Source organism: Staurois parvus, unplaced genomic scaffold (assembly GCF_062004578.1).
Source record: "Staurois parvus isolate SC_StPar_1 unplaced genomic scaffold, SC_StPar_1.0 ptg000090l, whole genome shotgun sequence".
NCBI lineage: Eukaryota > Metazoa > Chordata > Amphibia > Anura > Ranidae > Staurois > Staurois parvus.
Genome location: NW_028317886.1, coordinates 377,329 through 390,816, shown reverse-complemented (window position 1 = coordinate 390,816; position 13,488 = coordinate 377,329). Strand labels below are relative to the sequence as shown.

The following is a 13,488-nucleotide window of genomic DNA, read 5'->3' as shown; positions in this document are numbered from 1 at the left end:
ACTGTGACCTCCACTCTTTTGATGAATCTGACGGATACATTGATGTGTGGTGAGGTGTAGATTGGAGCGGCTGGATTCTGTCCATTGTAAGGATAGGAGTGAAGTTGTAGGAACTACTGGTGACTAGTACAATACAGATGCCTTTTGGGACTTGGGGCTTTCAGTTTTGGGTGGAGAGGAATGCTATGGCTCTCATATAATGACTGGAAGCTGTGTTGATTAAAGTGGAACCTTAGTCAGTAAATGAAGTCCTGTTAGATCACGTCAGGCTGGCCCCTTTTGCAGGATTATCCATGTAAAACATTACAAATACATTGCTATACCGTTTAAAATCCAATAATACACTGTCTTACCCTGCTCTGCACATGCTCAGTTGCTCTCCATTTTTAGGCGCTGCCGAATTTGTAGAGGCCGATCTGCTGACAGTAAGTCCTCGTTCACACTGGGTGCGACTTGGCATGCGACTTGGCATGCGACTTGCATGCAATACCATGTGCAAATTGCATGGCAAGTCGCACCCTATTGTCCGCAATTACAGCGGTCATATCGGTGCTGTTCTGACCTGGTCAGAGCCGTGCCGATTTCTAAAGTATTGCATGCACTACTTTTGGTGCGATTTGCGTAGACATCAATGTGCCGTGCAAATCACACCTCAAATCGGCATGTCATCCGACTTTGAAATCGTGCGACTTAAGTCGGGAACAGTGTCACCTGGGTGTAAGGCATCGTTCACACCATATGTGCAGAAAAACTGGTTTAACCTGACGCACAGCTTTCACTTGCAGAGACAACAGTTTATATCTTTTTCATGCACGCTTCAGTGAGTTTTATACACATTGCAGATTCCTGCACAGATAAAAATCTGCACATGGTACCAGTGTTGTAGTGTGAACAGGGCACATGGAGAACAATTGATTTTGTTGTGCCCTTGCAGAACGCATGCAGAAAAACTGACGTCTCTACACCATGGTGTGAATGAGCTCCAAAGCAGAACTAAACCTAATGATTTAACATTTTTAAAAAAACTGTTACATTCCCAGCATGCCAGGAATGCTAACTGTCACATTTACTTCTGTTCTCAACCAAACTGTCAAACCATCAAATGGCTGCTGTCATAATAACTGATTGCATGTGCAGCGTAATGGCAGTTGCAGATCAAACAGATAGCAGCTTCCTTGGCTGAAAAGGATAGGAGGGTGTAGTTCTACTGTAACTGCTGCACAGGGCTCTGGAATTCAACAAAAAACGGGAACAATGATGGAGGCAATTTATAGCACACACTAATTTTGCTTGCATAATTATTAACCACTTGCCCTCCATCGGATTTACCCCCCCCCCCCTTCCTGACCAGACCATTTTTTGCAATATGGCACTGCATTACTTTAACTGACAATTGCACGGTCATGCAGCGCTGTATCCAAATGAAATTTATGTCCTTCTTCCTCACAAATAGAACTTTCTTTTGGTGGTATTTGATTGCCTCTGCGTTTTTTCTTTTTTTGCGCTATAAACAAAAAAAGACCGACAATTTTGAAAAAAAATATATTTTTGACTTTTTGCTATAAAAAGTATCCAGTAAGAAAAAATCAATTCCGTCATAAATTTAAGCCAAAATGCGTAGATCAGCAACTTATAGCGGGACTGCAGAGGGCATTCTGACACTGGGGTTGAACTGACTGCCACTGACATCCCAATGACACTGGGCAGGAAGGGGTTAACATCTAGGGCAATCAAAGGGTTAACATTGTGTTGTGCTTTCCCTAGTGTGCTGTGTGTGTTTTACTATGTAGAAAAGCTGCTTTGTATTGCTGTGCAGAGCAGTACAAAGCAGCCTGTTCATGCTGACGGGAGAGATCTGTGTTGTTTACACACAGACCTCTCCCCTGTCACTGTTCCTTGGTGATCGCCTGGTGCCTGTGGGGAATCTCCGTCAGGGACACGGTGATTGACAGCTGTAACCGCCAATGGTGGCTCACGCCCCCTACCCGGAAATGCAAAATCATGTATGTGTGTGTGTGTATGTATATGTGTATGTATGTATGTATGTATGTGTATATATATATATATATATATATATATATATATATAATGTGGGATTTTGCATAGCCCTGCCGCCCTCTAGCAGTAGCTCTGCTATAGGGTGGCGGGGAACCAGCTAATGTGGAATGTATGTTCCTTGCTAAAGAACATTATTTTTTTTTATCAGTTGTTATAAGTAAAGTTCTGCTTTAATGACTAATCTGTAATCATGTGGTCCCATGAAAGGAAAGCTGTGGTATGTGGGGAGACATCTAGAAGGCCAGATGACCTCTTGGAAAGCTTTTAGAAGCCCCTTGGGGGCTATATAAAGGGGTTTCCCGTCCCAGCTGGCCCAGTCTCCTCAGAAGGCATAGCTATGGTGCTCCCCTCCCTTTTTTGTCTTAGACATTCATTGTATTGTGGGGTCGCCTGTTAGCTCAAAGGGGAACAGTTGGCAGGTTTGTTCATGGTTTGAGTTGTGGTGACATTTTTTTGATATGACGTTTTTCATTGTGTGGAGATGTCACTTTTATAGTCCCAGAGGGGGGCATTCTTAAAGTGGTTCTAAAGGCTCAAGGTTTTTTGACTTCATGCATTCTATCCATGAAGGTAAAAAACCTTCTGTGTGTGTCAGCCCCCCCCCCAACACTTACCTGAGCCCCATCCCGATCCAACAATGTTGGCAGAGGCTATTGGCTCCCACTTCTGTCAATCACAGCCAGTGAGCCAATCAGGAGAGGGAGGGGCAGGGCTGAACCATGGCTCTGTGTGTGTGAATGGACACGCAGAGCTGCAGCTCATGAGCTCACCTGCTCAAGTTCCCCCATAGCAAGCTGCTTGCTGTGGGGGCACCCAACAGGAGGGAGGGGCAAGGAGTGCTGGGGGGGGGGGCAAAAAGAGGGGGATCTTGGCTGCTCTGCAAAACCACTGTGTAGAGCAGGTAAGTATGACATGTTTGCTTTTTGTTATATTTTAAAACAAGACTTTAGTATCACTTTAAGTTCTTAAGTTTGATTTATGGCTTGAGCCATGGGGACTAAGCTAATTTAAACACTTGCTGGCCAGTCACATACCGGGTACGTCACTGGACTAAAAGTGGTTGTACCAGGATGATGCCTGAGCTGCAGGCATCACCCTGTTGTTCTTTTGTTTTTTTAGGGCTGATGGTGGCTGGCTTGCAGTAGCAATTGGAGTGGCTAATACAAGCTGCAGGAGGGGACCCCCCATCCCTCCACCTTCAACATGATCTCTCGTCCCACCAGGAGTCCCAACCAACCAACCAGCCAGTATTTCCACAAGCTGATCACAGAGTCCAACAAAAACTGGATCAGCTTTATTCAGGTCAATGATCTAGTAACCTGCGATGACCTTACGTTACTTCTGATTTACCCGGAAATACACTGTGTAAAAAAGAGAAGCATTTGATCACAGCAATCTTGAGTTGGGTTTGGATTATGTATTGTGTTTTATTTGCATTAAAATGCATATTTTCCCAAAACAATTGCAAAACCCACCAATTTTTGTTCTAGGGCCTCTGTTTTAAAAATATTCCATGCTTTGGGGTTCTAAGAATTTTTGTAGTAAAAAATACTGATTGTTACATGTAAACAAAAAGTGCCAGAAAAGGCTGGGTCTTCACTTGGTTAAGTAAAGTCAATTTGATGTAAACAATTATTTATTGAAATTGTTTTATGGTTAAAACTTTGATCCAATGAACCACTTGAATACCAGCCTGTAATACCCCTTCAATTCTAGGTATTTTTTTTTTCAGTTTACAGTGCTTTGATAGTTTGAAAATTGCGCATTCAACACTACCCAAATGAATATTCCCTCCTTTTTTAAACAGAAATCACTTTCTTTTGATGGTATTTTAATAACTGCAGTTTTTTTTATTTTTTACAGATCTAGAAAAAAGGGCTACATTTTCCTTTCTGTTATAAAATATCTCAAATGAAAATGGCAGGACAGTACAAAATACTCCCAAACCACCCCTTTTTTTTCAAAACTAAATACCCTCATCTCATTTTTTCCTACTTTTTTTTTTTTTTTTTTAATTAAGGGACATGGAGGAGAGAGAGAGGGGGGGGAGAGAGAGAGAGAGAGGGGGGGGGGAGAGAGAGAGAGAGGGGGGGAGTTATTGTACAGGTCACATACAGTGGGAGGTTGGAGATGAAGGGTTAATAGGTGTGTAGGACAAAGGAGGTGAGGGGTTAAAACACAGACAGACTAGGGCTGAGATATACAGGAAAGGAGGTGAGGGGTTAAAACACAGACAGACTAGGGCTGAGATATACAGGAAAGGATGGGGGTGAAAGAGCCCTGACACAGCCCCTGCTCCCAGTTTCACATCAGCATGTTGCTAAACACAAACCTCCTCACGGATGTCAAATTGGGAGAAGCCGCTGTGTCCGTGCAGCTGCTGCATTCCAATTGACATGAATGGGACTGCCTGCACATGGATGTATGGAACACGTGTGAATCCCATGCAGGCAGACATAGCCCTTTGCATGGGTGTGCGCTTTAGTACTCATGTGTGAACAAGGCCTATAACTGTTTCATTACCACTTCAACTTTCTCTGGGACACTTGGCTCTCACCACCCGGCCTCGTCTGTACTGGAACTCTTGATCCAAGGCAGTGGTGGACAGGTTGCTCCAAAAAGGTCATTGTGCGTGTTGGCAAGAAGCTGAAATTTTGGACCTCACCTTGAGACCTGTGGATCCCCTTCCTAGCACCCATGGATTGAAAGATTTGCCTTTGCTTTCCTACAAGAAATACTCCAATTTAAAGTGATTCTGTCACCATAACACACTATATTTTTATATATTAATTGAACCCTTCAATGAATAGGGGGCGTTGATGCTTGGATGCCCATACTAAATTTAACAGCAACAGCTTCTGTCAGTAAACTTACTATTAATTCTAATTTGTATAAATCAATAATTTTTTTATGTAGATTTTTAAGAACATATAAGACTGGACGCGTTTATCTATAAGATGATGGCTTTAATTTTTGGCATTGAACTCCATACTGCATGTGACCACTAACACGTCCCAGCCACCTATCAACAGCCCTCTGAAAAGCAGTCCACCATGGATCACTTTTCAGGCTCCATGCATACTGGACGTTGTGATAACGCTGGCAGCGTTAGCTGTGTAAAGTCACGTTAAAAACATTTTTTCAGCAGTTTTTTTTTTTTTGTCAAAAAAAGGTCCAAAAATGCCGGTTTGCAGCGTTTTTCAGCTTTAGAGCATTTTTTACAGCTAAAAAATCACTAGTTCTGGGGTTTTTTTTCCAGCCAATAAATGTCCCTGTCAAAACACATTAATTACAGTCTATGTGTGCATGGACACAGGATAACATGCTGGGGGGGTTTACTAGCTGTAGAAAAAAACATCAAAAACAGCCGCTATAAAAACGTCCATGTGTGCATGAGGACTCAAAGGAGCGGTGAACACCACTGCATGTGTAAACAAGCCCGATTTTGTTTTATTTTCCCAAAGTATAAAACATGGACCAGACACTATGGTCCAGGCCAGTTTTGACATTTCTCACAAAAAGATTTGTTTGTTGTTTTTTGCTAGAAAATTACTTAGAACCCCCACATATTGTGTATTTTCTGAAAGCAGAAGTCCTTGAGAATAAAATGGTACTTGGTATGTTTATATAGCATGATATTTTCTCATCTGTTTATCAAGTGCAAATTTTTAGGAAAAAGTACACTTAAATGAATTTTAGTGCACACAAACCCAATACAATACTCCTTTTTTTTTTTTTTTTAAATGTATAAAAGATAAAAAATAATAAATATCCCTGTGCTACCTCTATCAGAAATACAAAACAACTATATCTCTGGAAGAGCAGCTACCAATAATGTGCATTCACTAAACACTTAAATAACAATAAACTAAATAGTGCAGTGCTCCTCCAAGTGCCAAAAACACTCACCGTACTGGGCCAATTATAAGGGGCTGAGGCATTCCCTGCAGCCTCATGTATACATGCCCCTTGTTTACTGGTGGCTATGGGGCAGGGAATGTCTCAGCCATGTGGTCTATTGGTGTCCTCATGCTGGGTGAGCCCACGGCAACACTGAGGACTACTATCAGACTAATTTCTATTGTGGAATCACATGTACATATTTACATAAATGTGAGTGCAACATTTTTAGGCTGTTTTTAATAAAGAAATGGTGAGCACTATGGAGTTTTTTTTTTTTTTTTTTTCCCAAGCAGCACTAGAAAGTGGAGACAACACAAGAGTGAGGGCACATCCAAGAGTGCACCAGGGTGACGTATTGTTTGGATATCACCATACTGATGATTCCCAGTGGAGTGATGCTGCTGTTGCACAAAATATTTATGTGATTTGGGGGGATTTTTGTCTGACCTTTCTTGCACACTGTATGGGTGCATGAGCTGATTTATAGTGTGACCACAAGATATCTGTGTTTGTATGTGTGCATGTTTGACTTTTAGAAGATATTTATTTAAACGCATGTGTTGGGATGTATCCTATTGTTTAGCACAAGCATTGGTGTTGGGGCAGAATATTACATTGGTTTTGGTACGTAAAGAAGCGCTGCACTATTTTTTGCTGTTTTTTTTAAATATAAAAAATGAAGTTGCGCCAAGTAAATAGCTACAAAGCAAATCAAGATTTAGAATTTCATTCGCCCATGAAGTGATGACAAATTATGGTACCTATAAATTTCCAGAAGCTGTGCTTTAAAATCAGGTTAGCAGTTAAAAGTTAAACATGAGCCCTGGTCCTAGAATTATTGCTCTCATTCTGACGTTTGCAGTTATACTTGACAAGTGTGGTGCAATCACCATTTACACATACAGTGCATAGTTACATAGTTTTTAAGGTTGAATAAAGACTCCAGTCCATCCATTTCAACCTGTGTGGGTGTTTGTTCATGTTTATAACATTTTCCATATCCTGTATATATGTGTGTATATGTATGTATGTATATATATATGTATGTATGTATGTGTATATGTGTGTGTATGTATATATGTATGTATATATATATATATATATATATATCTATCCTGTATTATCGCTAGGTTTGTGTGTGTTTATGTTTATATGCGTGCAGAACCTACATGCATGTTCGCATTTGCACATGAGCACAGGGAGACGGGTGCTTTTAAATGGTTTTTTTTTTTTTTTTAATAGTAGTTTTATTTACATCTTATTTAATCTTCTCTTTAATTCTTTGTTTTTTATTTAACGTTATTGCCATCACTGGGATTGAACAGCAGCCCTTGTGATAGCTGGGGCAGTGACAAGTACTCTTTCTGAAGTGAGCTGGGGTCTTTTAGACCCTGGATTTCTCCTCTGCCCTCCAAAGCAGCTGATCAAGTCTAGATTGGTTACTTCACTGCCCTATTTCAGCCAATAAACAAAGAGCTGAAACCAGAAATGAGGTAATACATGTCGCTATTATCTATCGCAGGAAGGGGAGGAAAGGTTGTCCCTCTCTGTTTGCAGCCAACCTGTTTGCTTGCAGCAATCCCGGGCTCGCCAATAGCATGGGAGAGCCTGACAACATTGGCAGAAGAGGGGTGGGCCCTTTCAGTGGCCTGTAAAAGTGATTGGGTGGCTGTAGAGCCACTTGGATCACTTTTTCATGAAAGCCAGTCGCTGGCTGAAAATGTTGGTACTAGGATCGTGGCTACAGCTGGTATAACCTAAGGGCTAAAAGTTTTTAAATATGAACTCAGCATAGTAATTTTGTGATAAGATAAAGAACTGGGACATCGTTAACTGCAAAATAAGTTGCAATTTCTTGATAGTTACAAAAAAACAGATATAAATGTAAAATATCTTTTCTTGTGATCATTAATGAAAAAAAATGTTTTTCTATGTAATATATAAAATTTTGTTTTGTATTCTAGATGAGTAAAGTGTGTGCTGTCTTTGGAGGATCCAGAGGGATTGGAAAAGCTGTTGCCAAGTTACTAGTTCAAAAAGATTATAAAGTGGCTATTCTATCCAGAAATCTGGAAGCTGCCTCAGCCACAGCCGAAGAACTTGGAGGTTTGTAAATAGAAGGCAAAATGATTATGTGTTTGTTTCTGTGTTTTGACAATCACTGACTCAATGTATAGTGCAGTGTTTCTCAACTCCAGTCCTCATGGACCCCCAACAGGTCATGTTTTCAGGATTTCCCTCAGATGAAATAGCTGTGGTAATTACTAAGGCAGTGAAACTGATCAAATCACCTGTGCAAAATAATGGAAATCCTGAAAACATGACCTGTTGGGGGTCCATGAGGACTGGAGTTGAGAAACACTGGCATAGTGGAAGGAGGCCTTCCCAGGCATATATTACAGAACCATGGGTCAAGTCATGGAACACATACAGCTGGTAAAATAAGAAACACATCACCATTTTTGTCGGTAAATATATTTCTAAAGGTGCTATTGACATGAAATTTTCATATGTCGGTAACAACCCATGCAATCCAAACCCACAAAGAAACCAAAACAAATAAGTTCAGAAATGAGGTTATGTGTAAAAAAAAAAAAAAAAATGGAATGACATGGGGAAATAGTATCGAACACGCTGCAATTTAGTTAATACTTTGTACAAAAACATTTGTTGGTAATGACAGCTTCAAGACACCTCCTGTGTGGAGAAACTAGTCACATGCATTGCTGAGGTGTGATTTTGGCCCATTCTTCCACACAAACCATCTTCAAATTTTGAAGGTTTCGTGGGTCTCTTCTATGAACTCTGATCTTTAGTTCTTTCCATAGATTTATTATTGGATGCAAGTCAGGTGATTGGCTGAGCCATTCTAGCAGCTTTATTTTCTTTCTTTGAAACCAGTTGATAGTTTCCTTGGCTTTGTGTTTGGGATCATTGTCTTGCTGAAATGTCCACCCTCGTTTCATCATCATCCTGGTAGATGGGAGCAGATGTTTATCAAAAATGTCTTGGTACATTTTTCCATTCATCCTTCCTTCAATGACATGGAGTTTGCCAAAACCGTATGCTGAAAAACAGCCCCACACCATGATGTTCCCACCTCCAAACTTCACTGTTGGTATGGTGTTTTTGGGGCGATGTGCAGTGCCATTCGACATCCAAACATGGTGTGTAATATTATGGCATCCAAAGAGTTCAATTTTGTTCTCATCTGACCAGACTATATTCTCCCAATATTTCACAGGCTTGTCTAAATGTTGTGCAGCAAACTTTAAACAAGTTTCAACATGCTTTTTCTTCAGCAATGGAGTCTTGTGAGCATGCATACAGGCTATGGTGGCAGAGTGCATTACTTATTGTTTTCATTGAAACAATTCTACCTGCTAATTTCAGGTCTTTCTAAAGCTCTCCATAACTGGTCCTTGGCTCTTGGACAATTCTTCTGATAATTCTTTTCACTCCTCTGTCAGAAATCTTGCACGGAGCACCTGGTTGTGGCTGGTTTATTGTGAAATTATGTTCTTTCCACTTCTGGATTATGGCCCCAACAGTGCTCACTGGAACATTCAGAAGTTTAGAAATCTTTCTGTAGCCAATGCCATCAGTATATTTTGCAACAATAAGGTTGCAAAGGTCTTGAGAGCTCTTTGCTTTTACTCATCATGAGATGTTTCTTGTGTGACACTTTGGTAATGAGACACCTTTTTATAGGCCATCAGTTAAGAATGAACCAGCTAATATTAATTTACACTGAGAAGAGGCAGGATTGCTTTTTAATTACTGCTTGATTTTGCCTGGTGTCTTGGCTTTCCATGCCTTTTTGCACCCCCCTTTCTTCATGTGTTCAATACTTTTTCCCCTGTCATCCCATTTTTATTACACATAACTTAATTTCTGAACTTATTTGTTTTGGGTTCTTTGTATGGATTGCAGGGGCTATTGCCGACATGTAAACATTTCATGTCACCTTTTAGAAATATATTTACTGAGAAAAATGGTGATGTGTTCAATACTTATTTTACCTGCTGTATGTTCCAAGTCATAAGCTGATCATTTGTGACTAAGCACCTAGATATAGAAACATGCCGGGGTCTGTGGCACCACAATAAATAATATGGGGTCGCAGGTAAATTACCAGGGACTTAACTTGCCTTATCATTGAAAGTAACTCTCTTTCACGTTTATTCAGTGAGGCTGTGCAGAGGATAATGATTGCTTACAAAGTAAAAATTAACATATAACAAACAGATTTTAGTATACTGGTTAAAAAAATTATTGCAAAAAGCCTTTTTTATAGTTTTGTTTCAATATTTTTAATGCAATTTAACAACCATAACGAAAGAAATGGTTATTCTCTAAATAAGAAATTTATATAATAGTCCCGCAAGGCAGGCAGAAGATATGTCAAAAAAACATAATGTGCCGCACTTCACTTCAAAAGTGTGTACCCAATCACTAATATTTCTGATACATATCCAAATATATAAATGAATAAAAATTTATACAATTGTGCATCCACTTATATATCAAAATAAATGAAACCGTGAATGAACCAATGATGATTTGCAACAACAGTGTCCATATGATTGTTATAAGTAGTCAAAAGAAAAATCCATATATGAGTTTCTTCAAACGTGCAAACTTTGCTTTAGCGTATAATATCCTGTGCTTCTTAAAAAATATTAAGTGCGAATAACTTGCATAAACGTGCTCCCCCACCTTAAATATATGACCAAACCGTTAAGTAAGAGCATATAATGCTTGTGTCCCTTTAAATGGGCCAAAGTATGGATGGGATGGTATCCTGCTGTTTGGGGTCCTTCTTCACTCAAACGATAAACTGCCCTTCCACGGTGATTATTATAGAGGAATGAATCAAATCCTAGTGTATTACCCTTTAAAAATAATTTTTATTAACAAAAGTAATGCACTCACATTTACTCTATGCTAAAACTGCTTTGTGCACAAAATGTGTCCCCCAAAACCTTTTCCCAGGTGAAAATCCTAAAATTGCTAGCTGGTGTCAGTATGGTACCATCGAGCGTCGTGACGTCAAAACCCCTCCCTCAGGAAGAAAAGAAAGCAGGTGAAAAGAACCAAGGCCCATCCGAAGGCAAAACCCAACCCTTTTTTATAGTTTCTTAATGGTATAATAGTATTTTAATACCTAAACACTGTCAGTATCTAAACATAACCTATAAATACGCAAAACAGTAAAGTCTAGGTTGCAAACCACCAAATATCCTGTACCACTTTAATGAGTGTACCTTTGGCATTACAATGGTTCTAAAGTCTCAAAGTTTTTTACCATCATGCATTCTATGCAAGAAGGTAACAAACCTTCTTTGTGCAGCAGCTCCCCCTGCCCTCTCTAACATTTGCCTGAGCCCCCTCTTGATCCAGCGATGTCCACAACAACCTCGGTTCTCTAGGGAGTCCAATGGCTCCTGCTGCTGTCAATCACAGCCAGTGAGCCAATCAGGAGAGGGAGGGGGCGGGAATGATCCATGGCTCTGTGTGTATGATTGGACAAACAGAGTGTGACTTGAGTGCCCCCATAGCAGGCTGTGTGCTATGGGGGCACTCAACAGGAGGAATAGGCCAGTAGTGCTGGCGGGGGAACTGAGAAGAGGAGGATCCATGCTGCTCTGTGCAAAACCATTGCACAGAGCAAGTAAGTAATAGCATGCTTGCTTTTTTAGGGAAAAAACAACAAAAACTTTAGTATCATTTTAAGTCCATTCCACTGAAGCGTGCCAAAGACAACTCTCATCATGTGATCCCTTGACTGGGCTAGTAGCCCAGTCTCAAATGCTGAAGCTGAGTTGTCTTCTAAGTTTGATACAGATTGCTGTCTGTAATCTTGAAAAGTCACACTGTTGTGTTCAGAGGATGGAGTAGCTTGTAGTTTTTATTCTCTTTCTTCCAACTAGTGTATAAGCATTAAAGGAGTGGTCTCCAAGCTGCGACCCGGGGGCCAAATGTGGCTCTTTGCTAATCTTTATGTGACCCCTGTGGCACTATTCCTTCCACTGACACCAACGATGGAGGGAATAATTCCTCCACTGACATCAACACATGGGGCAATATTCCTTCCACTGATACCAGTTATGGAACACTATTCCTCCCACTGACGCCGACAGTGGGACACCGTTCCTCCCGCTGACGCCGACAGTGGGGCACCGTTCCTCCCGCTGACGCCGACAGTGGGGCACCGCTCCTCCCGCTGACGCCGACGATGGGGCACTAATAATTCCCCTAATACAAATGATTGGACTGTTTACGCCCACTGATGCCAGGACATTTCCTACTCCCAATGGTCGTGCTCCAATCCTCCTAAAGGATAAAGGGCAGTAAACTGGCCCATTGTTTAGAAACTTTGGAGACTCCTCTGCATTAAAGGAATGGGATCCCAGAAAGTGTCTTAACAGAAAGGATGGTTGGCTTTTTCTTACACATCATTTGCATACCTTGCTAGTTCAAACAAAACTGAAAACAGAGTGCACTGGCTTCAATAAGCATATTTCTTATTTTACTATCCATTTTATATAAAACACGAATACTCAAAAACATGAAATAAAAATTTGCACTGTACACATAAACATCCACTGTTCGATGGGAGTAAGATGCGCATCATTTTTTTTTTTCCAGTGCAATTGTACTGCATATACAGTTGTGAGAAATAAGCACTAGGATTTATCGTGTCTGAAGCCCTGTGGGATTATTACGTATTCACTATACTTTGTTAATGTTAATAATAGTATTTAAAACTGCATTAGCACTTTGTAGTTGCTGTTGTTCTTGTGCACTTGTTAAGCATGGCATTCTTTATCTTTTCTGTGTAATCTGTTGTACAGCTCATCTGGCTCTTAACTGCAATATCACTAAAGAACAAGAAGTACAAAACACATTTCAAGAGATTGTGAGAAGTATTGGTCATGTTACCTACCTGGTCAATGCTGCTGGCATAAATAGGTATGTCTTCTGAACCAAACCCGGAATTGAGCCACAATGCAACTATGGCCTAGCCCTAGACTATGCCAGAATTGTGGTGTGTACTCTTGCTTTGCAACACTGGGCTCCTGAAATACGCCCCCCAGAAAACATCATTAGCCTAAAGTTTTTACATTTTTTTTTCATTTGTTGTTCCTGTGCATGAACTAGATTTGTTCCACAACCCTACCCGTAGATTAGATGCTTGTGGTTGGATATTAGACTGTAAGCTCCTCTGGGAAAGGGCTGAATTAAATAGCCTGATGTATTCTGTAAAGTGCAGAGGAATGGCTTGGCACTGTATAAATAAAGGAAAATAAATGTGTATATGCTGACCATGCCTTTTGTTATTTACCCTTTTGTCTGGTTGCATATTGTTCATTGTTTATTCCAAAGTCATCAGCTTTTCTTAAGTCTTTTGAATGTTTTTATTAAGACTTTTGGTTCAATACAGACTTCCTTTTACTGAACTTGTACAAACAAATCCTTAAAGTAGAATTCCAGACTGCCACTGAATAGTCTTAAAAACGCTCC

General features: G+C 40.3%; 1 protein-coding gene across 2 annotated transcripts in view; it reads left to right on the top strand.

Annotated features, from left to right (window-relative positions):
• The window catches only part of LOC149468208 (carbonyl reductase family member 4-like), a 32,793-nt gene that overhangs the window by 254 nt on the left and 19,051 nt on the right, over positions 1 to 13,488 (top strand). The window contains exons 2-4 of one of the 2 annotated variants that reach the window (XM_089670344.1): positions 6,255 to 6,308; positions 7,926 to 8,067; positions 12,819 to 12,936. In XM_089670344.1, coding sequence (XP_089526470.1) covers positions 7,926 to 8,067; positions 12,819 to 12,936 — 260 coding nt within the window. In that variant the 5' untranslated portion in view covers positions 6,255 to 6,308. The remainder of the gene's footprint in view (positions 1 to 6,254; positions 6,309 to 7,925; positions 8,068 to 12,818; positions 12,937 to 13,488) is intronic. The other variant, XM_089670343.1, reaches the window with a different exon arrangement.